Here is a 26,818-nt window from a genome sequence, read left to right on the forward strand (position 1 = left end):
AGCTGTAATATGTAATTGCCACAGGGACAAGATATTATGTACATCAGTTGTCTTGAATTTTTTTCGCAGCTCGGACCAATTCTTTCAACCTGTAACATGGGATACACTTTTTATTTTATTTTTCTGCAGTCTCTCTCTCTCTCTCTCTCTCTCTCTCTCTCTCTCGTTGTTGTCATCATCATATTCTTAAAATAAATATCAATTGCTGGTGTTCTGCATGTATTAGAAATTTGTGGCTGTAGAAGTGCAACCACTAATTTCAAAGTCATTCAGCTTGATCTAAAGCAAATGTTTATGCCAAATTACAACAAAGTATTTACATTCAAAGGGACACGGGTGGCGCTGTGGGTAAAAGCCTCAGCGCCTAGGGCTTGCCGATCGAAAGGTCGGCGGTTCGAATCCCCGCGGCGGGGTGCGCTCCCGTTGCTCGGACCCAGCGCCTGCCAACCTAGCAGTTCGAAAGCACCTCCGGGTGCAAGTAGATAAATAGGGACCGCTTACTAGCGGGAAGGTAAACGGCGTTTCCATGTGCGGCTCTGGCTCGCCAGAGCAGCGATGTCACACTGGCCACGTGACCCGGAAGTGTCTCTGGACAGCGCTGGCCCCCGGCCTCTTGAGTGAGATGGGCGAACAACCCTAGAGTCTGTCAAGACTGACCCGTACGGGCAGGGGTACCTTTACCTTTACCTATTTACATTCAAGGCTACTTCTTGCCTGCAGAAGGAGGATAAGTAGGAAAAACCCTAAAAGGACACTATATTTCTCACTACTCTCTCAGTCTCTCTGAAGCTGTCATAAAAAGAAAGAAGGAATAACCCATAGAAATGACAGTTTCTCTTTCAAGATCACACATGTATGTACAGTTAAACAGTAGGTGGACTGTACCTTAACTAACCAGATACTGCAGCATTTCTTTGACAAATGCAGTGCTTGGTTATTTCCTTGAAAACAGCATGGGCACTTCTGTTAACTTAGCTTTTTGTTGCCAAACTTGAATTTTACTTTCTCTTTTGTCTTTGCTTTCTCATCCATTGGTATTTGGCCAGCGTTTCTGGTCAAATGAATCCAGACATTGTGCAGTTCCACATCTGCATTCTTGTTTCATTCACAGTCCTGTCACATGCCCCCTTCAGCTTGCAGTAACTGTTGGCCATGATAACTACAAATTCCAATGGTTGACTACGGTGATACTGAAAAACACCAGTGGTGGTGCTTTCAAGTCTAGTTCCAATAAAAGAAAAACTAGTTTTAGTTTCTTTGCTGGGGGAGGGGGAGGGAGCGTAATTGCTTTTTCACTGGTAGAGAAACAGAATGTATTTAGGCACTGATAAGAAAAGAACAAGTAATTGCAAATAAATGAAACATTGGAACCACATTTTTCTTATTTCTTATTCATTCTCTCTTTCTCTCTCTCTCTCACACACACACACGCACGCACGAACGCGCACGCGCACACACACACACACACATTCATAGCAACTGCTGGCTCTTTAAGATATGGGGTTTGCAATATTCCAGTAGATAAACAAAGGGAAATATTATAGCAAATTAGAAATACTAAAAGGGAAGAAAGGAGATGAAAATAGTTTATTATAGTACTTTCCACTTGCTGCAGTGTAAGAAGACTCAACATATTTTTGCCTCAGACATGTCACTCAATATACAGGAGACTGGACACTGAATAGCAGCCAGATGTGCTTACTATACAGAGGACTGCGTGAGAAGAGGCACTGTAACCATTATAATTCCACACAAGAGTTTGATGGGACAGAGATGTTGTGATAGATCCTCCTGCTCCTTCATGCTATCAGGGTAGCAGAAGCCTTGAAGTGTTTAAAATATGATGCTATGCTGACACAAAGAGCTGGACAAATCCATCAGTATACTACTCTTCTGTGGAAGATTCCAAAATGGATGAATCCTAATCCACAAAAGTTTGGTGCTTCATGACCACCCTTTCCCCCCTAGAAGTTGGGAGCCAAATCCTGGCAACCCAGTGCAAATCCAGGAGCCATATATAACACAACTATAGAATTACCTCCAGGGCTTCTCTATTCCCAGATTGTTTTGCTAGGGATTAGCTGCCTGCTAGGCATATAATTGGGAAAGAAGAAACAGTTACAGCCAAGAGCAGAAATTATCAGTTTTAGGCTGCATTGACCATCACTGCCTGCCCCACTCCCACATAGTTACCTATTAGAGCCAATATGGTGACCTTCAGATGTTGTTGGACTACAAGTCCCATCATCCTTTACCATTGGTTATGCTGACTGGGGCTAATGGGAGCTGTAGTCTGCAACACCTGAAGAACACTATTTTGGCTACTGTACTGTATAGAAATACTCTTGTTATTTATGATGATAGGAAGCATCTTAGATGTGGAGCCTGTTGTAGCAATAAGCATTCCTCAAATCTGTGAGGACCTAAAAACTTACACATCTACAACCCTATAACCTCATTTCTTTTTCCAGTATTCTCAAACACATCATATATTTTTGTTCAACTGACTCTCTGATTGGTAGAGCAGCAGTGGAGACATGACCTTCTTTATTTATGTTAAGTATGAACAATGTAGGTTTGTTTGTTTGTTTTAATTGGAAGGAAAACAGCTTCAGAAAAGCTGATCTAAACATCTCTAATGTGGGAATTTTAAAAACTGTATCAGAGTTTGGCATGTGGCATATATCAAAGATGTGAGTTCTGTTGTCAAGGTAATGTGTTGATAATTGTACCAGCCAAACAACTGCTGGTAGAATGTATTTTTTCTGATACTGTACTATTTATTTATTTATTTATTTATTTAAATATTTATATACCACTGTATCATAAAAATATATCACAGTGGTTTACAACAATATCAAAATATATATCTTTTTAAATCTTTTGTTAGTTCAAGGTTCAAGAAGTAACACCACATTGCTTGCCATCCACTCATGCTTAATGTGGTGAAAATGTTAGATTATTTCATCTAATTACTATAGAGCATTCTAAATGTCAGTAGCTTCGAGGCAAACTACGCAGGATGAAAGATACGTATCGCTATTACCAAATATCTGAAAAATTAATTGAAATAGAATGTTTCAAAACATGTTTGATATTGGAGCAAGCTACTTCTTGCTAGTGAAAATGGATAGCTAATAGCATTAGCACACATTAACAATATATTTTTAAAAAAATATTTTTTAAAGATATAGCTGAATTATGGATTTTCAGATGTTAAATTGACTGTACTTAAGTAGCCTTTTTTGTTTTTACCTACACTTTTAATGCAGACAGCAGCAGAAGTTGTGTTTACAAGGGCCAAATTGCATTGCTTTAAATGGGCAAATGTTTCTGCTAAATGTTGACAGGATGTAAAATGAGTGAGATGGGCATCCAGGTTAACATAATACTAATACTTGGACAGGATGGCAATTGGATACTAGATGAGGTGCTTTTCCTTCATCTCCTACATTGTATTTCATTTTTTGTCTTTGCCCAATGTACCTGTTAATCAGATGAACACACTGTTGTTACTGGTTCTTTTTTTAAAAAAATGTTGTGTGTGTTCTGACATCTCTTAGGACAATTTTTAAATGGGTTCCATTTGAGATAATATTAAAACACACACACACACACACAGAGAGAGAGAGAGAGAGAGAGAGAGAGAGAGAGAGAGAGAGAGATGTGCCTAAAAGTTGGAATTAGTGTAGCACTGGCAGCAAAGAATGGCTGAAAATGTCATTTCTAGTGTGAGATGTCCCCACTCCGTGCCTCATAACATTTAGAAATGATAACCACATGAGATGATGTCATATGCTGTGAGTTTCCTTGCCCTTCCTCCCTGTCATTGACTGACACAGACAGGGGGAAGGAACTGTCAATGTGATTGATAGCATGTTGTGGTGACTGTCTAGAGTGCTGTTTATTCTACCTATACTGGATCAGTTTAGATTATTGCAGCCTGAGGATGTACAAGATGGTTATGTCTTGTGTGTTTATTGAGGATGTAGACAAGCTGCTTGAATAAGCGTGGCCAATCACCTGCCTTCTTGACCCTTGCCCATCTTGGCTTCTTCAAACTAGCCATAGAGGGTTGACTGGGTGAGTCTCAGAGTGATCAGTGCTTCATTAGAAAGGGGGAAAGTACCATTTGCCTCAAAGGAGGTGGTGGTGTACCTCCTGGCAGACTTCCCTGGACCCAGAAGCGTTAAACAACTATCACCCAGGGGCAAATATTAAGGTGGTGGTGGTGGTCCATCTACAGGCTGATTACTTAAAGGAAGCTGATTACTTGGATCCATTCCAGTCTGGCTTCAGGCCTGGTTCTGGCACTGAAACAGCCTTGGTCACCCTTGTTGATGACATTTATGGGAGAGAGCTGGTGGGGGGAGCACAACCCTGCTGGTTTTCCTTGACATTTGCTGAAGGAATGGTGATATAGGTGAAACTTAAAACGTTAGACCAGTTGTTGCTTGGAGAAGAAAGTGCGGAGAAAAACAACAAAAGGGAAAGATACACACAGAAAGAAACAAAATCTTAGACTGAAGTAAAACCAAAAGACAAAAATGTTGGTGGTCCTGAAGCTGAGCATTTATTTGAAGTGAGTAATTGTGAACATAGCAATGTAGTATGAACAGATAATGAGAACAGGAAGCTTTGATTATTACAGAAGAGTGAGTTATTATCCTTGTTTTTTATGCAAGCCTCCCCCAAGTGCAAGTTGAATGATGGTCTGGATGAAGGGAGTATATAGTCCTAAATGTGTACTCTGGCCATGGACTGTAATTAACAGTGGAATTTGGTCTCCTCGCTTAACCTCCTTTTGCTTGTGTGTTCCTCCCTGAGTACAGTATTACCTTTCATAGGATTACTGTGTCAGTCTTCCAGAAGGAAAACATCGTTACCATCATTCATACAAATGCTAATTTAGCCTGTTAGTGCCTGTGGACTGCTGCCACTGAGATCACCCAAAATATTCAAGTGATGGAAAACACAAAACAGTCCATGGAACCAAACTTAAACTGGACATTAGCAGGTCTAATTCCACACCCATTGCTGCCCCCTCTCTCCCCCCTCCCTTGATCCCTCCTTTTACATCTGTCAAACTCTTAGTGCTCAAGTGTAAGCTTTTTAATGCTGCCGGTGTGGATCCAGCTTATTTGCTACTTTCTGCCTTGTGATCATTGCTCATAAAGATCTGTTCATGCATATACTCTGATTCTGAAGGTGTACATTTCACCTGTCACCCCTTACTAATCCGATTCCATTCTTATCATGTTTATATACAGTAAGCCTGAAAGTTATGCAGGGTTGATGTTCCCTGGGATCATGCCTAAAGCCAAAGTCACCTATAGTGAAAAACACATTGGGAGCAAAAGGGTGGGTGGGATTGCTAAAGTTTTTTTTACTGGAAGCCCACCCCCTTTCTGCCACCTTATTTCCCCCCCTAATTGCTAAGTGCATAAAGCTAAATGCACACAAGTTAAATGTGCATAAGTTGCAGGCTTACTGTATTTGTATATCCCAAGGTTTCGATACTCAGTAACTGACAGTCATGCTCTTACAAGCCAAGCCAATCAAGGAAAAATGAACCAGAAAATACAGGAAAAGGAGGGGGTCAGGCTGGGGCATAAGATGCACTCCTATAAGTATGCAGCTTTCATAAGGGATGCTGAGGTTAATCTATGAAAACAGAAGGCATATGAGGACTAAACCCCATTCTTCGGAAGCTCTGCTCCTTCATTCTGTATGCATGAGGGGCTGCCTGTTGGTAGTAGTGGGGTAGAGGTAAGAGTGCCATAGGATGAACTCTGACTCAGATTAAGTATTCACAAATACTAATATTGATCTGTAGCAGGAAAGCAGAACCTGTGGCACGTTCTTGTTGAAATACAATTCCCATCATCCCTGAACATTGGCTATGTTATCTGAGGGGAGTTGGAGTCCAATAACATTTGCAGGCCATAGGTTTCTCATGCATGATCTTTAGAATTTATCCTTGATTTTTTCTACTTCAACCTTAAAAAAATGCTCCTGTTATGAAAGGTAAGAGTTTTCCCATCCTGCTTTGTTCTCTCATCTTAAACACTGCTGAGAGTCTGTCCAATGAGAGACAATTGCCAGACAACAATTACTATGGAAAGTGAATAAGTGGTAAATGACTTGTATGTTAATAAGCTAAACAGATTAAAACAGCACCCTCAGTCATTTGAAATCAAAGCAAGCTACTGTGCTCAGTAGGAGTACAATTTAACAGTTCCAGGTTAATTAATCTTCAGTTTGCTTTTAATGACAAAAATCCAAGGCACGTGTAACATGTACAATATGCATAATTCCAAAGCTTTGACAAATATACCTCATTGAAGTTTGTATTTATAGTTTGTTTGTTCATGACTTTTATTTGTATTGAACTAGTTTATAATATAAACAAACAAGCACTCTACAGTTTCACTTTACTGGATTGGCATTATTGACTGAACATGTGTGTGTGTGTGTGTGTGTGTGTGTGTGTGTGTGTGTGTTACCTACACACTACTGTATAGTCTGATCATGTAACAAAGCATTTGTGTCTCTAGATTGATCAAGGTCTTCCTAATTATTTAGTAGCTGATCAATGTATTGAAGGCTATTCTTAATTAAATTTTGAAGAACATGAAGACAGAGCTACTGTTTCAGATTGCAACAGGGAGGAGCCAGTTTGAGAGTCTGTATAGACAAGGGATAGAAGCACTTGAGAACATGGGCATAGCCAAGGGAGGACAGGGAGGGGCAGCTGCCTCCCCAATCAATAGAAATAAAAAAAAAATACATAGCAAACTGAGATTCTGCCCCTAACAAAAGGCCTGCCCCCCCACAAAACTCCTGGCTATGCCTATGCTTGAGAAGCTTGCTTACACCTGGCCTGAACCACAGGGGTGGAAATATTGCTCCCCTTTGCCAACCTAAATGTCACTCCTGAAGCTAGGCTCTCACTTTCAGAGAACCTGTTATTTCTCCTGTTAATACTTTAATTAGGTTAATGGCATTCACCTAGAAAAGCCTCCAGGTCCTGTCTTTCATCTAAATCTGAACTCTCTGGTATCATGATAATTGCATGCTGCTTTTCTACAAAGTTATGATCAAATTTTAGTGTCCAACCTCTGAAGCTACTTGTCAAATGCCATTAGTTAATTCTGGGTAATCTGCCCCCAGCCATATAGCTTCCTGCTAATTACCATGTATTTAGAAGACAGGGTGTGTTGTTGCTTAAAGTATGTATGTGTGCTGCGATGCCTATCATGAGAAAATGGCCAAGCATCAAGTGAGGTCATGAAACTTCCATCCTTTATGAAAGGCTTTTAAAATATAATCATAAAGCACTATCAATGCTGCAAGCTTTCCTAGCTTGAGCATCAAGGATCTCAGCTCTTGATTCTGAAATCCATTCTATCCCAGCGCTATGTCTGTATATTAGTGTAACTCTAATATGTAAATAGCATTCCTGCAATGATTGTCTCCACCCACCCGTACTTTTGATCAGTATACTTTGGCTGTTCCTCAGGCTATTCATTTAAACCAAGGCTCTTCTCCGTTTTGATCCTAACTACTGCAAGGCACAGATCCCTTCGTATCTTCTTCTGCAGCTGGAAAACTGAAGTGAAGCTCAGTTGCTACAAATTCCACACATTTTTTCAAAGTGTGTGCATTTAAATTTAAATGTGAATTAGCATCTCACTTAAAAACTTGAAAAACAAGATACGCAAAGGGGATTTCAAGCTTTCTTGTTACTAATTTGTGCTTTTGCATATTCATAGGATGTGACTTTGTAAGTCACTGTTTGGATATGTAAGTAAATAAGGTTTTCAGCTGCAGTGAAGCTGCTGTGACATCAGCTACTACACTAATGGAAAACATATTGCTGACTGCACAGTAACAACTTGCCATGTCAGGAAAACTTCTAGTGGTAGCTCACTTTTCGTCCTCCAGACATTGGTGAACTACACCTCCTGTAGTCCCTAACCTTTGGACATGCTAACTGGGGTTGATGGGAGTTGGTGTCCAACAACATCTGGTTGGCCACAGGTTACCCCTGTTCTAGTTGTGTGGCACTGAAGGCCCATGGACTCTCCTCATGCAACCTCCGCATCTCCTTTTTGTCCTGCCCCCTTGCAGGCTTTAGACTTGAGTCTAGAGCAGAGCTTTCCAAATTTTTCATGTTGTGACACAGTTTTTAGACATGCATCATCTTGTGACAGAGCAATTCAGCTTTACTAGCAAACCAGCAGCTAAACTAACTCATTATAAGCGCATTCATGTGACACACCTACATACTGCAGCTGACACACTAACATATCGCGAGACACAATTTGGAAAGCTCTGGTCTAGAGCCTAGCCTAGCTGATTCAAGTGCCCAGGTGCCAACTTACAGGGACTGGGATATCCTCAGCCAGGTTTTATTTCTAAGTTTTTATAAACAGAAAAGAAAAAGGGAAACCAAGAAGGGCAAGAGACAAGGAGAGGAGAGGAAGGGAAAATTTCATTGCACACCCAGAAGTCCTTGCGCTAACATCACTAAAAAAAAGCTTTATATCATTTATAAACAAATTAATCATACACCGAAGACAATACAGCAAAGATACAGTATTGACAATTATAACAGTTAAACAGCCTCTTTTACAGGAGGTTGCATAACATATTTGTTTTCTATGCATCCAGCCCACCCTCACCTTCTTATCTGGGAAAGCATCAAATTTGGCCAATTCTGTAGAAAGATAAATTTGATGTGAGTTTTTCCATAGTTACCTAATTCCACATCCTCAAGAACCAAGTAGCTATTATTGGATTTATTTCAGTCTACTGAGCACACTTACTGACATAACAAAATGTAAACACAAAAATACTTTAAAATGCTTATTTGAGAAAAATGGGTTGTGAGATATGAGCCTTTCTGTGACCTGGTTCAAAAGTCTTTTCTCCAGGCAATGTTTACAGTATTTTTGTTTATTTCTTTATAATATACTTTATATGTCTCCCTATAACCAAAGTTTTCTGGGCAGTTTCTGGGCGTGGCAGAAGCAGGAGGCCCCATTAGCTAAAGTGGTGCTTCAGGTTAAGAACAGTTTCAGGTTAAGAACGGACCTCCGGAACGAATTAAGTACTTAACCTGAGGTACCACTGTATATTTATGGACTTTTTTGGAAAAAAGTATTAGGATCAAATGCTATCTGAGTCAAGGATTTGTTGTGTGATCTTGGACAAACCAGTTAATCTATGCTGTATATTGGGAATTATAATAAACTATGTCACAGGGTTCATTTGAAAGTTAATGATTGCACACTCAAAGAAACATACATAATGGCAACAACTGAGGAAAGGAACAAAATTCTCAAGTAAATAATATGATAACACTAAGTGGAGATCTTTAGTAGGAGGACCACCTGGACTGACACACCTGGATCAGAAAAGAAGCAAGCCAAGTGTCGTGACACTTGTGTGTGATTGCATCTTCACATTTCTGTGCGTCATATACCCTGTGCTCCTGAAGGCACATTATTTATCCCATGTTTTATCCCTACAGTGAAGATGTCTGCAAACGAGGGTTTACTGTCATCATTGATATGAGGGGGTCTAAGTGGGACCTGATCAAGCCCCTATTGAAGACTCTTCAGGAGGCCTTCCCTGCAGAAATTCATGTTGCCCTGATAATCAAGCCTGATAACTTCTGGCAGAAGCAGAAGACAAATTTTGGAAGTTCCAAATTTATCTTTGAGGTAAGATTGAGAGCCTTCTGTAATGTCTGAAGAGTTTCAATTTGAGTAAAGATCACATATATCTAGGCAATTCAATCTATATTGATTAATTGAAAAATTCACAGTCAGTGTTAACTTTAAAAAAGATAATGCCCACAAGTTTAGAGGGGAGGGATGTTTATGCTACAATAGTTGCTGCTCCTGCAAATAATCTGCTCCTTAGTTGGCTTTTTTGACAATTGAACAACCCCAACAATAGTAAGGTTTACTTTTGTATTTTCCCTTGTGGGTACAGTCAGTCACAAGTTGTAGGTAAGCTAAAAAGAGCAAAGCTGACACTTGATTGACTAATGCAGATTCAGGAGCTTGCTGTCAATGAGAGGGATGACCCAATAAACCTCCTTGTCATTAATTCAGGAGTACTTTTGCAAATTATTTTTCTTTTCTCCTGAAAAGATTGAATGAGTAGGCTGTGATTTTGATTGGTTGCATCTAAGAGAGAGAAATATGACAGCTGATAGGCTGTTACCTTGCTTTGCACATCCCTTCTCCCTTCCTGATGAAGTTTGATAATGTATTCCTATTCATCTCTAGTTCTCCCGAGAGAACCTATCTGAATAATAAATGCATCTTCAGAGTGCTTTAAACAAAAAGGCCTCCTGTCACATCTTTGTGCCGAAAAGGCCGATTGTGACAGGAAAGAATATTTTTGAAGTGGATTTTAAAACCAAGTGGGGAATCTTTGACCTGCATTGACATATTTTATGCTAAATGTAATCATCACCTTAAAACTTTAAAGGGTTACTGTTCAAGATGAGAGACCATAAAAGCTTGAGGTGCGTTTTTGAAAGGTCTACTGTCTTAATATGTATCTGACTGGCTCCATAATTGTAAATACAATACAATGGAGTATTGACCTGGTTCCTGTGTTGTGGAGTACGCCATGGCTAATTATTTACCATGGACACACTTGTCTGAACTGGTTGCCTCCTTCTAAATCAGCGGAGAAAAGCCACCACCCTGGCTCAGGGTTCCATCCAAACTAGGCGTCATAGTTTATTCCACTCTCAAGAAACCATGCTCATTAAACCAAGAACAAAACTTGGCTGCAGATGGTGATCTGTTGGAAGTGAAAGAAGCCATGATCTCTGGTCTGAGCATAATGTATTTCTCCTTCATCCTAGCAGAAAGGAGAAAAATAGCCAATAAATGTATACCTTAGTGGTTTACCATGATGTTTGAACAGGGTCACCATCTTATGTACATGCTAAAGTGTTACCCACACCCACACCCCAGTGATCTCATAATATCTTCCCCTTTCTTCACCTTAGATACTAAGGTGGAAAATGAATATGTCATGACACTGGTTTGAGGGTGTCTGTTTCCTCACTTAGTCAACAGGTAGAAAGTGGACCTGAGAGAATGTGGGAAGGGAACTATGCTACTTAATCATGCACTGTAGTTCACTTCCCACTTCCTCTCATTTCCTTGTTCAAAATGCTAGCTATCTGTCTAGATGGTGGTTGCCCAGGTCCTTGTTGTTGGCTTCCTGAAGATCACTGTGAGAATAGAATGTTGGACTAGATGAGCCTTTTGTTTGATACAGCCGTGTTCATCTTATGTTTTTTCGGGCTGTTGTTTTTTTATCATGGTCTCTCCCCAAAGCTGCCCCATAGTGCTACATGGCTTGGATTTTAAAGTGCATTTCCCTTCTTTGCTTGTACTTTAAAATCAAAGAGGCACAGTTTTGCTGAGACACTGATAGCAGTCCAGGCATTCAGCATAGGCTCAATCCAGAGCTGGTGAGTGAGTGGCAAGCCAAAGTGTTTTTTGCCCACACCTGAGGTTAGGGGTTATAGGGCCCCTAGACCTCTGCCCAAAGCCCAGCCCTAAGAGCACCATTGACTGCTGCCACAAAAAATATGTATATAAAATTAGTATTGCACTGCACAGAAGCAATGTTTAAAATTTATAGCTATCAAATCTTATTCTTAAGAGTTATCAACTAGTTTGTCAATCAAGTTTGAACTTTTCCTGTCCAGGTGAAAGTCACCATATTTACAAGCTGGAATTGGTGTGGGTGCAGGGGAGACTCCTTTTGGGGCAAGAGAACCTACCTCCTTTTAAAGATTTCAACCTTTTAAAAAGCATCAAATTATAATATACATCAGTTTAAGCATCCTACAATATGACCTTATACAGATATATTGTATTATTTCCAATTGCTCTAATGCATCTTCTCCTTATTTGGCAATGGATGTCAGTAAAGGTCAGTGGTGCAGACCTGAAAATTCTAACAAAGTGCAATATCTGCGATCAGCGTTGGGAGATGGAATTGTTATTTTCTAAAGTAGTGATGTGAAGTGAATCACCTAGTCTAATTCTTGGAAATGTCCCAGATGCACAGTTTGCTTTGATATATTCCATGTTCTCATTGCATTGGAATCAGATGCCTACAGTAAGGCTCCCAAAGTGGCACATTCTGTTCTGGCCTTCATAAGTAGCCTCCCTGCAGTGCTTTAACTTCTGTAGCAAGAGCTAGGTGATTAAAAAAACCAAAAACGCCTCTGTTCTTCTTTATAAATTGTCATTCAATGCCTACTAATAATTAAAAAAGAAATACATGTACATAAAACAACAGGAGAAAAAGGCAGGTCAAACTGCAACCAAATTACAATGCAGAATAATCCAATACTGACATGAAATTTCACCGAAAACCTGGAAAAATAACCAGGACCTGCTGCTGAAAGCTTAGTAGCGTCAGTGCCAGTTGTATCAGAACAATGGTGCTCAGACTGAGTTCTTGCCAGATGTGCCTCAGGTTGCCAGTTCTGGAACTTTTGTTGGCTGAAGACTTAACAAGCACATGTCACAATTCTGTATGCTTTGGTGGATAGCAGGGAGAAATAAACTGTACAAATGGGAATTTCAAAAGACAATATTTTTAAATTGTGGGGCTTTAAAAAAAAACGAGCTAAAGTGCAGTACAGTGGACGCTCGGGTTGCAAACATGATCTGTGCGAGAGGCACATTCACAACCCACAGCATTCACAACCTGCAGCGCTGCGTCTGCGCACCAGTAGGTTGCGATTCGGTGCTTCTGCGCATGCACAAAGTGTGATTTAGCTGTTCCAGTACTTCTGGGTTCGGCGCAACCTGAAGCATCTGTAACCTGAGGTATGACTGTATAGTGAATTTAGAAGGAATGGTGAAGTATAGTTATTTTAAATGTAGCATTTTGGGTAGGGATAACTATTTGCACACTCTCCAAGAATCATTGCAAAAGAACCTGGAAAGTCATCAAACAGTGTTATAGGATACATGGCCAGGCCCTTACCTTCCTATTCAAAACTAATAATGTAAATGACCATCGATTCCAGGATTTCCTGTTTTTTTTTATTCCAAGTTAATTTTCACTGCCACAAATTCATTTGTGTCCTCACCCAACAAAGACCACATAAATTACAGTGGTACTGTTTATTGAGTGATAGTCAGTTTCTCCCAGGGCATTGTGCTAGACCTAAAGCATGGCAAACTTCAGTGCAAACACTTCTTTAGCCATAAATTTACTGGGTGGCCATATGCAACAAATTCTTATCTCATGGCCTAACTTATCTGTTAAGTGGGAATAATAAGTACATACCAGCATTGTTGATAGAACGAAGAAGATAAAGCTTGGAAAGCACATTGTAAGTTTTATATAAAGTAATAGTAAACTTTTTTTTTCATTATGACTCATAGGTAGTTCTTTTTATCATGGCAAGTTCTTCTGTAAATACCTCAGTGGCATTTAATTTTTACATTAATTTGGCTTAATCATATTTAAAAAGGGTTGAAAAATAGCAGCCATATGGAAGCCTGTGTGATCTGCCTGTGGGAAAAGCCAGTTGGAATAATCTGAAAGAAAATAAGGAGCAGTGAGATGTGTATTTTGGCAGGGTAGAGCACCTGCTTCCAGTCACACGCCTGAAACCTATATAATGGCTGTATAATTCAAATAGCAGAATCTGGTGTGATATCACATATCCACTTAGGAGAACATTCAAGCCAGAATAGCTAAAGGCAATGGGGAAGAGTTGTATTTACAGTGATACAAAATACACTCTTTAGTTTGAAGGGATATGTTGTGGAAACATTATTCCCCACCTTCCAAAAAAAGAACTTTCTAATGATCACTTTAGATTAAAAGGCACCAGTGATTCAAGAAAGGTTTGCTGCTGAAAGTAGAATCAAACAAAAGCACAAGTTCTTAAAGTTTGTGCAGTGATTATGAAGTAAATGTAGTCCCTGGTGCTCTTTAAAAGGCTCCCCACCCCCCAGTGAAATGTATAAGTTAAAAAAGCCCATTAACTCAGTATCCTTCTCATAAAAACCCAATATGTGGTGCCATTGGCTGGAACATTGATGTTGGATATGAGAAATCTGGCTTCAGATTCCAGCTCAGTGGGCTTTCTTCAGCAAAATCACATCTTGTGTCCTGAATGCATGTTTCCACAAGAATGTCTGCAGTTCAGCTAAAATCCCAGCAAGCTCATCTTTGTATAAACCAGTATCACGTTGTGCAGAGTTTGATGCATTAGCTGCATGTTACCACCCACAAGTGAAATATTCATGGACTTTGCACATGAGTACTTAATGCTTTATACTCAGCAACGAAACTGAACAGTAGATTACCTCAACCAGACATACCTCAAGATCTCGAACAGTAAAATGGAAAGTAAGAGGCACTTGCTGTATAGAACAGTCACGGGAAGCATTGCAAAATGTTTGTGCAAGAAGTCTGTGGGGAATTAATGGAATTACAGTTGTGTTATTACAGTTGTTATTCTCTAAATGCTGCCATGACATCTCTGAGTTGTGGATGGTGGAGGAAATTCTTACCTGCCCTGGCTGTCAATGTCCTTTCCCTCCTACAACCTACCTTCCCATGACAAATAGTTAGATAATTATAATGTTTAGATCCCAGTATTGCAACATTTCTCATTCTTTCACTGAAACCACATTTCAATATTTTTTATGCCCTTAGACAAGCATGGTCTCTGTTGAAGGCCTAGCAAAACTGGTGGATCCCTCCCAACTAACAGAGGAATTTGAAGGATCCTTGGATTACAATCATGATGAATGGATAGAGTTGAGAGTTTCATTGGAAGAGTTTTTCAACAGTGCCATCCATTTGTTATCCAGGCTAGAGGACCTTCAGGAAATGTTGGCTAGGAAGGAATTTCCAGTGGATGTGGAGGGCTCAAGAAGACTAATAGATGAACACACACAGCTCAAGAAGAAAGTAATTAAAGCTCCAGTAGAAGAATTGGATCGTGAGGGCCAGAGGTTATTACAATGCATACGGTGCAGTGATGGTTTTTCTGGTAGGAACTGCATTCCTGGCAGTGCAGATTTCCAAAGTCTTGTGCCAAAGATCACCAGCCTTTTGGACAAGCTGCATTCAACTCGGCAACACTTGCATCAGATGTGGCATGTCCGGAAACTGAAACTAGACCAGTGTTTTCAACTTCGACTTTTTGAGCAAGATGCAGAAAAGGTAAGGGGTAGTTTTCTTCTTCTTCTTGAGTATTACTGTGAAATCACACGGCAATGTTGTAGCCAAATATATATGCTTCTGCAATTAGCAACATGAGGAATTAATCAGGGATATAAACCTCAAGTTGCTAGCAAATGTATTTTATGTGACTTGTAAAGCAAAATCACTGAACTAATTGTTGGAAGTAGCAAGCAGCATGAGAGCCAAGAATAACTCACCTCTGGCTGTTCTGAAGAAAACTGATCTGCTTTGGATATATACAAGTAGATGTAAGGCACCCCAAGTTAAGCTTTGCTGCTTTCCACCAGGCTTTATACCAGAACTGGTTGATGTGTTGAGAAGGGGTAACCAACTCAGGAGTTTTAGTCAGGGGTTTATTTGTGAGAAGACAGAAAAGGAGATATAGGAAAGGAAGCAATAAGTAAGCTTCTGAGGGAACTGGTGTATATGCTAGCTGTAGGAGGCTAGCTGTGGCAGAAGCTTATTCACAGAAGTATAGCCCCAGCTATGAAGTGATGGACAGTATAATTATCTAAAAATGTATTTTAGCCATGATGGGCAGGGAGGTCAATATATTAGTTAGGTGTCAATATGTAATATCAATTGCCAGAGATGTCCCTTCTGCTCTGAGCAGGTGGTGCTGATGGTGCAGCAGTGAGCTGGGAGTGGAGTGGTTGCTCAGCTCCAATAGGTGACGGGTGGCTGCTGTTTTTTCTCTTCCTCAATCCAATGGCCAGCACCAAGCACAGGAGATGGTGGTTCTGAGAGGCAGTCAGATCTGAATGTGCATTGTTCCAGAAAAGCACACTGAGGCACAGCAATGGCACTACTGCCACTCAAGAAAAGTATGATTTATTGTAGCAGGAACAAGGGATAAACTCAAGTGCTCTCCTCCGCTGGCTAAAGAGATTTCCTAATTGGTTAGGCAGATACTGTGGTTTCACAAACCAGGCTTCAGTTTTCTGTTTCTTAGAGATTATTAACCTTACATAGATGGTGGTAGTCAATTGGATTTTGGTTTCTTTCAGGCTTGCAAGTAGAAACCAGTAAGGAAAAAATGACATGTGGTTTTCAGTTCAGGATAGAACCAGTCAGTCTACAAAGTCATAATCTGCTGAGCAGCACACACATTTGGTAGAAATCAGGGGACTGGGAGGTAGCAATAATACTAGGAGCTTCTGTCATCCAACTTCCATAGAAAAACTTGGTTTGTTTAGCTTGGTTGGTTTTTGTTTTTTCCCTTCCAGCATGCAGAGAAGAAAAAACCCATGGCCTCTAGGATTCCACAGGTGCAAATGAAATTAATCCATAGAGAGAAATTGCAATCTTCTTGTGGTTGAAGTCTAAATGCCATGATTCAATTAGGTCAACTGTGTTGCATTCATTGCCGAGCAATAGGAGGCGGTTCACGTAGTGTGCATCCCCCACCACAGTGATGGCCTGATTAACTCACATTAGGATCTACAGGAAAGATAGTCTCAGGCTTTGCTATTCAGATTAATTCCTTACCTGAGAGAAGGACAGATAACTGCAGTTCTTGATTGTGTCTCTGTTGGACAGCAAAGTAAGATAGGGTTATTTAATCATAAGAAAAAGCATAGCATTTCACTGTATCAGATATTGTGGTGATGCAACCCACAGCCAGCATAGTTTTTCAAAACAAGGGAAGGTATTGGAAATATTCAAGAAATGCTAATAAGTTTGTGTAGTGGTGGGAGTTAAAGGGAAGGAAGGGCAGGGTGGATGCCTCATACTCTACTGGAATAAGCACACTAAGGACAGAAAATATTTATCAGCCTACATACTGTCTGCAGACCTTCTGGAAATACTTAATGTTGGCATGCATCCTGGTTTTTCTTTTCTTTTCTTGTGGGAGGAATTTCTCAGTTATTCCACAGCAATCCCATGTCAATATCATTATCTCAATGCATCTGAACTAAGAAAACTTATGTGGCAGTGAGCAACCAGCTCACCACTACTGTTAACATGGCTGGTACTTAGCGTATGATCCAGACCATAAGAAGCATGTTTCTTCTCAGATGCTTCTATCCCCCGTCTATTTAGTAGATATAAATAAGGAGGATAAATAATCATTCATGGCAGTAAGTAGAGGGAATCATGCACTAATACAACTCAAAATATTTCATAAAATGGAATTTTATGGCATGAAGAATAGTGTCTCAACAATCCTCTGCCTTTGTGTTGAACCATGGCTGGGGGAAACCCTGGTTCAGATTTCTGCAGCCTGGGTCAGTCACATTCCCTCCAGCTGCTGTTAACTCCCAAAGCTGTTGTGAGGGAAAGCATTAGGGGAGGGGATCCTCACCTCTGTGAAAGAAGGGCAAGATACTATAATGTACTGTATTGCCCCAAATATAAGCTGCACTTTCCCCCCAAATTCTGACAGTGAAAAGTTAAAGTGCGGCTTATATTTGTGACCTTGCCGGCAAAGCGGCTCCCCCCCCCCCCCCGTAAGCAGCGTGCCACTTCCAAGGCTGCCCTGAGCCATCGGGGGGAAGGGAGGAGGCCACTGGCAAAATGGTGTGGCTGCCGGCAAAACGATGAGGCACCTCCCCAGGAAGCAGCCCAGGTATTGTCTTTTTCTCTTTCCCCCCTTCAATTTTAAAGGTGTGGCTTGTTTGCGGGTGCGGCTTTTATTTGGGCCAATACAGTATTACTTAATAATAAGCCTGTAATTGTTACAGGATGATCCTTACAGTAAAATCATGTGAGCTGATGAACTAGCATGGCATTTTATAATATATTGTGCTAGAATCCTTGTATGTGGAAGAAGGCTATTGAAGTGACAGTGGGTCTCAAGAAGGAGGAGGAGTTTGGATTTGATATCCTGCTTTATCACTATCCGAAGGAGTCTCAAAGCGGCTAACATTCTCCTTTCCCTTCCTCCCCCACAACAAACACTCTGAGATGAGTGGGGCTGAGAGACTTCAGAGAAGTGTGACTGGCCCAAGCAGCTGCATGTGGAGGAGCGGAGACGCGAACCCGGTTCCCCAGATTATGAGTCTATCGCTCTTAAGCATTACACCACACTGGCTCTCCTTTAATTCCAGTACTTGTGGAGGAACTTCAGTTAGTATTACTGCATCAACAGACCCCTGATAGTAGGGTACCAGAGAGAAAAGCTCCTGAGCAGTTGAAGCTGACTAGCTTTAAATTTTCCCTCATAAAAGCCAGGAGATCCGAGTGCCTGTTGAAACAAACCTGAAATGTTCCAAAGTGAGGGGAGAATTCACAATACATGAGGTAGAAGAATGCTAATTATTGGTACTGTCAGTTTGGAGGAGGCAGAAGCTGGCTGTCAGCCAGTCTCAATTGAGAGGGAAATCCTGAAGTGAATCCCTAGAATGAAACAAGAAAGGGAACACCAGCAGTTGACATCCACAAAATACAGTATTTCCCTTCAGGGCTGGCCAGGAAAAGGTAAGGCAGACCCCTGCTGTATGTGACACACAAGGAAATTAAACACAACACGCCTGTAGGCAGGCTGCTTACATTGAAGAGGGAAAAATGGAATTGGAAGGAGTGGAAATGGAATTGAATAGATTAGGTTGGCTCAAAATGTCTGGACAATATAAGCTGCATGCAGGGGAAGCCAAAGTGCTTGGAGTACTTTAACAAGGAGTGGTGCATCCTACCAAACTGCTGATCATCAAGATCTTCTGGCCCCATTTGTGTGTTCAAAGCTTTCACAGCCTCTTCTGAGACCTTATTTGGGAGGCTAAAGAAGAGAATGCTTCAGGAATCTAGGGAAGAATTGTCACTAGATTTTTTTTGGTAAGTTTATAGAAGTTTATAAAAGTTTATAAACCCTTTTTAGGGTTTTTTAAATATAAATTTATTTATCATTTTCCAACAAAACATACAAATTGACAAAACCCAAAATAACATCAAGTTGACTTCCCCTCACCCCATCTGTGCTCCCTTTCATTTCATCTCTGCTACTGCATTTCCACAATAATTGAGTTTTCTTTACTGCTCATTTTACATTAACCCTGCTAATGTTTTCAGTTGTTTACAGTAAGTTTTCAGATTTTCAGTCTTTATTAAAGATTCTTTCTTCCTGGTTCCTTATTCTTCCCATAAGTTTAACAGTTATGGAAGCATCCTTCAGACAAAGGTTATCAGAAGGGCATGTTCTGGCAATTTACCAGGGCTACGGTAGCTCACAATTTGTGATGCTATCTTCCTCCTACGAACTAATCTTTTACCTCTATTTATTGTAGATTTCCACTTTTAAGCCAGAATACCAATGAAAGCAAAGGATCACCAGAAAGGGAAGGTGGTAAATTAAGGGAATTGTTGGAATCCAGCAATGGATGGCAGAGATGGGGATGTACTGTAGGAGAGCATGGTGCACAAGAAAACAGTACTTTGTTGTAGTTTCTTTGGAGAAAGGCATTTGGACATTCAGGGACAAATGCATTATCATACTCCAGCCTTAACCATTTCAAGTATTGCTTCCTTTAGATGCTTCATGAGCTATAATAAAATGGCATTACACAGCTGATGACAAGATCCTCTTTGCTAATAGGAAGCAGTTTATTTTATTACAGTCCATTAAGTGCAGCAGTAGTAAGTGTCCCTGAGCAAATGGCGTTCGTGTGTGTGTGTGTGTGTGTGTGTGTGTGAAAAAAGGATTTCCTGGAAATAGATTTTGGCTCGGTTTCTGGAAGGAATAGAGTTCAGCAGCACTTATCAATCAATAGAGTCATATTTCTTCCCTTCTCTGTTATGTCATCTTGTAAAAACTAAAGAGTATTTTTAAAATGATATAAGAACAGGAGTTTTTCTCTTCATTCATTCATTTGGCCATTGGTTCTGGCTACTTTTAAATATTGTAAGTCACTCTAGGGAGAACTGTGTTCAAATTCCAACACAGCATTGGGTATACTGATATTGTTGGCATCAGTCTGTCTCAAGAGACAATGGAGTTCACCTCCAGGGTGAAGTCAAACTACTGGAGAATCACAGCACCTGCTGTGACTGCAGAGACCGGTAACTCATAATTGTGTTGTTTTTGCTGCGTTAGCAACACTGAAGTAACCTCTCTGGGGCATAAGCCTGGGCAATTTGTATGGAGGTCCTGGAGATAAACTGGTATACATGGATATATATTATATATCTGTGTTGGTTGGATGTTCATGTATGTGTTTTATATATATAATTGTAAGTTGTAAGTTGTGAGAAACAACAAAAAAGAGAGTTCTTTCTAGACCCAATTGCCCTTTCCCTCAAACCCCCACCATATTGAAATGAGGGGTGCCATAATGAGGCAGATGAGAGTTGAAAATACATAACAGTAATTTATGTCTTTAACCTTTTTGGCAGCTCATTTTCCTGTTTTCAGAGTGCTTATTCAAATTGAAGCTTTTTCCACCCATTTGAAATAATTTGAATATTCCCCATCAAACTTCTGTTCATGTGAAAGAGTGTGGTATCCTCTCACTTGGTTGAAGCCTCTGTTACAAGTATTGGCAGCAATTAAAGACACTGCCTTGTTTTTAGCACATCTACATGTATTTATAATAAGTGCTGCAACAGTGATGAAGAGACCACAACTGCCACTCTTTCAAAAGCTTAGAGCTCAGGCAGTCCTATCTTTTTTTCTTAGGTTAGTATCATAACCTTTGCTTATTGCAAAACCAAAGCTCTCACAGGGGCTTACTATATCCTTCTGCAAATATATGAAAAGGAGGCAGAATGCTGGGGGGGGGGGCTGATTTGGGAAATGAAGTCTCTAGCACTCCTAGAATGAATGTTATAAAGGTTTAGGGTTGGCATTCGGGTAAAGCAAGGTTCTTCTGCTTTCCGTAGTGCAGCAGGCAAAAATTCAACAGGTTAAGTATTTTCTAATACAGAAATAAAATTGTGTGAAATGCTTCACCTCTTCACATTCTGTCTCTCAAACATTTTATTATGTGTGCGGTCACTGATTTATTTTTGGGTCCCTCCATTCCACCTGCAAAAGGGAACACAAATATGTATCCTCATTTACAAGTGGGTTGGAAGGCCCAATCCAGGTACACAATCCTGGGCGCACAAAAAAACCCTTTGGCAACCTTGACTGGAAGTTTGTCTTTTTAGAAGCAGAAAGGCTTGTGGATGTGGCAAACTGGACATTGAAAGTTATAACCTCTGGTTCCTAAGCTAGCATCCCACCTAGCATCCCTCAGTTTGTAAACCAGGCTAACCTACAAACTCTTGTTAACAAAGGGCCAATCCACCCCTTCAAAGCAATATAATATACAGTAGAGGAGTGCAAACCTCATGCAGCTTATTTCTTCCTAAGAGTTCTTCCCTCGGGGGCTTAAAAACATGCAGGAGGTCAAACTTTGACCTGCTTCCTCCAGACTAATTACAAGTGTGAACACGGTTAGTAAGTCATCCATCTTTGTTTTATTCTGGTCACTTCTGAGGAGGCTTGAACCATTCTCCTCTTTCCTTGAGGAAGCTGGCTGTGATGAAGCTTGAGAGCCCTTTGCTTTACTACTACTACTGCTGCTGCTGCTGCTGCTGCTGCTGCTACTACTACTACTATTAATAAAATTTATACAACACACTTTATCAAAAGATCTTAGGGTGGTGTACGTTAGAAACACATTACAAAACATCATAACAAAAACACGGCAAAAAGCATACTGACAGACAGCCTAATAGTAAAATAATCACAATATTAACAGTACTCTCACACATACTTTCACAGGCCATAGATTATTTAGGCCTGGGTAAAGAATAATCTTTTTGCCTGGCTTCTAAGGACTTTTAATGATGGTGCCAGGCGAGTCTCTCTGGAGAGAGCATTCCACAATCGGGGAGCCAAACACAGCAATGTTTTAGGCGGAATCTGAAGTTTATATCCGAAATGCAGCGCTAGAGTGGAGAACTCAGGTTCACCTCCCCACGCCCACTCCTGCCATGCACATTACCACAAACCTCTACATTCTTGTGATTCTTGTGAGATTCTTTCACACAAATGACATACACCAGGATTCTACTTCTTCTATAGAATACCATATGCCATTCTATAGAATACCAAATGCAGTGTAAGGCAGCCTTTCCTAATCTTGGGTTCTCACATGTCATTAGACTACAACTACCAACACCCCTGACCACTGGCCATGCTGGCTGGTGATGCTGGTAGTCATAGTCCTGAGGACCCAAAGTTGAGGAATGCTTGTCTAAGGAGTGTATGCAGCAAAAGCATACCAATCCACATTTTCTGAAGAAAGCTAGGTTTTAAGTTAGGTGGAAAACCTCTTTGTCTCCAGACATTACTGGACTACAACTCCCATAATCCCTTGCTAGCTGGAGCTGATGGGAGTTGGGAGTCAAGTGACAGGTTCCCTGCCCCTGTTCTAGGCCCCATATTTGACTTAAGGGTGACATCTTCCCTGCTCTGCTCACTATCCTTCTGATATCCATGAGCAGATCATAACTGATCTTTCAGCTTTGGAGTGGCAGCTCACATGACCTCCCATGTGCTCACTGCAGGTAAACAGAAAAGAGAAGGGAACAGGAGTGTTTACAGCACTGAGAGGGAGGGTAAGATTAGTGCAGTGCATGAGAGGTTGCAGAGTGTCCAGAGATGTTCAGAAAAAGCCAATGATTTATCAACACCGTGTCACAACTGAGAGTAGAAATCTTCTTAAAGCAATGTCCCTTGATTATTCCAAGGGAATCACTCATATGGAGAATGTAATATGTGACCTGGGTCCTTCATGGATGCAGATGCTGCTTCCCAGAAGTGATTCCAGTGAAGACAGCAGCTGAAAAACATACTTCCACAATTGTGGGAACTGCTGCTGGGAAGCTACAGCTGAATCTGTGGGGGTTCTAGGTTGCATGTTTATGGTCTCCACGTGAATGCATTCCTAAAGGCAGTTGGGATGCATTATACAACTCTGTGAACTCTCTTGTAAGCAACTGATAATCCACCCCTTTCTGTTTTCCCCCCAAAACTGGGTTTTTTTGCTTCCCCCACCTCAGCAACTCAGTTACAGCTCTTATAATTTTAGTAGCCTAGATTTCCTTCAAAGCATATGTGGAGCTCAGACTGGTAACTGGATTGTAAAATCTGAACATGCTCTTTGGTAGATAGATGTGCCAAATTGCCTCAAGATCTCTCAAACTGTAGAAGCTTTGGATGCTGTTGCTTTCCTGAACAGCTATCCAGATTGTAGTCTCATTCCTCTGGGTATCATTAGCATTGTGAACAATGACTTCCCATCTTCCAGCCACCTGCAAAGAACTGTGTGTATGTGTGCGAAATAGCCAGCAAGTCAGGCAGGTCCTACCAGATTGGTCTTTCCTCTGATTGCCACTGAGAAGAGAAATAAAAAAAATCCTAGCTGCACACAATTGGTGCCCCTAGTTGCTTGCTTGCTCTGACTCCAATGCAAACCTGTGCTCATTTACTTGGGAGTAAGACACACGGACTTTAGTCAGACTTCTGAGTAAGCATACATAGGACTGAGCTGCATGGCAAACAAAATGCCTGTATTAGATGTCCATACAATACTTATCTACCCCGTACTATAGCTTCTTCCCAACATAATACTAGACAGGAACCATTCTGTAGGCGAGATCAGAAAACAGACAAAAGTTGTAAACCTATGTATCTTTAATTTGGTTTAAGTGCTATTGCATATAATTCTGTTGAAAGATGTCCTCTGTTTTGACCAATGTGTGAGGAATAGCAGTGAGCTGAGTGTGAAAGCACAATAGGCAGTGTACTATGACCTCATTTTTGATTGACCTGTGATCTTACAAGGCACAGAAGGATAGAAAGCTTAGAAAATTCCAACTACAGTAGTACCTCGGTTTTCAAACGTAATCTGTTCTGGAAGACCGTTCGAGTTCCGAAATGTTCGAAAACCAAGGCGCAAAGGGCTGTCTGCAAATTCAGTTGTGAAATTTGAAAAACACGCAGCAGAAGCCATTCGACTTCTGAGGTGCATTTGAAAATGGAAGCATTTACTTCTGGGTTTTCGGTGTTCAGGTTCCGAACGGAGACGTTTGAGAACCAAGGTACCACTGTACTTCTATCTTTCAAAATGGTTTTTATTTTTGGTGAAGTTCATGTGCATACATGAGGAAACCCGCCCCCCCCCAAATAAATCCACATGTACAGATTCCTGAAGCATCATATGTGGCAACAATATGTGTTTCATGTTGTTCTAGAGTACAAAAAAGACACATAAAGCAACAAAATTGAGAATATCTTTGTTGACTTATTTTTATGTATTACAACTCCCCTGCCATTTCCGGGAGTTAGCAGTTTTTAAATTGTTGCAGTTGTTTTGGGTTGCTGGTTGTGTTCAACAATGCAACAGCATTTAAGAAATTGTAACTGAGTAGGGCCTGCTACAATTACGGAGAGCAAAATGCACCACAGAAAAGGCACAGGAAAGAAAATATGATTTTCTTTAATGACTTCTGGACTGCCCCCCCACCCCAAGCTTGCCTCATTGTCAGGCTCCAGCGTAGAAGTGGAGTTTAAACTTTGAATCCAGATCACTACAAAATAGGGGGTTTGAAATTCACCGCAGAAACAGTGGAAGCATGACCAGAGCTTTGGGGGCACTGCGACTATGATGCAGAATGGAACAATGGGGGGGGGGCACCAAATTTTGGCACAAGGCACTGCTGAAATTTGAGACCCCAAGGTGTGATGATCCAAATCTGAAAACTGGAAAATCAGGGGAATATTCTGATGTAGGGATCAAAACAACAGGGTAGTTGTATAGAATGTGCTAGGCCTTTGCTTATGCAAGTTGTTCCTCCCCTCTCCCTGGTAATCACATAGTAATGGAACTCACAAATGGTATAACTGCACCTAAATCAAGACATATTTATGTTATTCTGTCTCCCCATTCAGATTAGTTGAACAGTTGTGAGATTTGCTGCCAGAATTCACTTTACTTTGGTGGCAGCAAGTAAGCAGCAAAGACACCACCCACATTTAAACAAATCTCTTTTCCTTCATACCCCTACCAAACATAAGGTGTCAGGGAACTGCCATCGGTTCAGGAGGGAGAGAGCAAAAGCCGAATGGATTATAGAGAGCCTCCAGGGATCGTGGGAAGCAGCTCATCTTCAACGGAGGAGAGTAAACACGCCTCCAGTGGAGAGGAGCTGCAGGAGTCGGAAGTGGCGAGGCGGTCCCAGGACTCCTTGCCTGGGAAAAGCGGGAAGGAGAGGGGTCCTCCGCTACCCGCGCAGTGGGTATCCACGCAGAGAGGGGAGGTGCAGACTGGGCATCAAGAAGCTGCTTTGCTGGGGAAAGTTTAGGAACCGCCCACTCACGGATTCTGCCAGTGATTGAGCCAGCCATGGGAGAGTGGGGCTCCGGACAGATAAGGTTTATTTTGGCAGCAAAAACAAGGCTTCACAGCCAAGCAGGGAGATATTTGCCTGCTTGCTCTCGAGCAACCCCTTGGAAACATAACATAAGGAAAGCTGAAAGGTTACAGAAAATGATAGCAGATACAGCAAGGTATTTATGGCGATGTTGCTACAAAGTACAATATCAACCCGCAACAAAGAAATGCAATTGATTAATTGATTATTTGGTTAAAAGGCAAACAATAACTCAGTTAAGCCTTCTTTAAAAGAATGGCAGATCCACATTTCAAACAATAACTATGTTATGGAAAACCAGTTAGTATGAAAGAAAAAGTAGCAGAGAAGTAGAGTAGGGAAATACATTCTGATTATGTTTGTTTGTTTAATATACCCCTTAATATAGCAGCTTTCAAGCAGTGTAGAGCTTCCACATTCTTCTTTAGTTAACATCTACTTCTGCTTTATCAGCACATTGGCGAGTGTGAGTTTAATAAATGCACATATGTTGTGTCCTCTAGGTATCTTGTACAGATAGACTGGATATTGAACTATTCCTTTCATGTTTATTGTCTACTGTATTGATGACAGCAAAAGGAATACCGGTAATTGTTAGTACTACTTGTTGCACTAAATCAGGAGTGTTGAACCATTGTGTGTGCAGGGCAGGTCTAAACCCCACCCAAGCATATCTTTGGCTCCCAGACCACTTCTAAAATTCGTTGGTGGCATCTAGTATACACACACACATACACACACAGTGCTTTTTTCTGGGGGTAGCAAGGGTGCGCATACCCCTAAACATTTTGTGAATCTTTGTACTTTTGTCCATTTACTGTATTTCCCCCCCTGATTTGAACTATAAAATGGTGATTTTATTGAGTCAAAATGAAAGTACCCTAAACATTTTTTGAATGTTTTTAGAAAAAAGCATATTTATATATATAAATTATTTCATAGATAAACATCCATCAAATATGATTATCTCTCTAGCTCATTATCTCTTGTGTTCCATGAAGGAAAAGCAAAGGCACATACTGTACAGTACAGCTAAGTGCTACAAAATTACATGTAATTCAGTGAATTATTCTCTCATGAAAAAATCCAACAAATTGTGTGCAGGCTTAATCCATGCAATATTTTGCTAAATTACCCACAAGAGCCTGAGGCCTCTCTTCAGCTGATACATAGAAATGTTCATTACCAG

General features: G+C 40.8%; 1 protein-coding gene across 13 annotated transcripts in view; it reads left to right on the forward strand.

Annotated features, from left to right (window-relative positions):
• KALRN (kalirin RhoGEF kinase) overlaps positions 1-26,818 on the forward strand; it is a 488,570-nt gene that overhangs the window by 229,335 nt on the left and 232,417 nt on the right. For 12 of the 13 annotated variants that reach the window (XM_053404286.1, XM_053404179.1, XM_053404188.1 and 9 more), the window contains 2 exons: positions 9,539-9,731; positions 14,737-15,249. In XM_053404286.1, the coding sequence (XP_053260261.1) occupies positions 9,539-9,731; positions 14,737-15,249 (706 nt within the window). The remainder of the gene's footprint in view (positions 1-9,538; positions 9,732-14,736; positions 15,250-26,818) is intronic. The other variant, XM_053404266.1, reaches the window with a different exon arrangement.

Source organism: Podarcis raffonei, chromosome 1 (genome assembly GCF_027172205.1).
Source record: "Podarcis raffonei isolate rPodRaf1 chromosome 1, rPodRaf1.pri, whole genome shotgun sequence".
Classification (NCBI taxonomy): domain Eukaryota; kingdom Metazoa; phylum Chordata; class Lepidosauria; order Squamata; family Lacertidae; genus Podarcis; species Podarcis raffonei.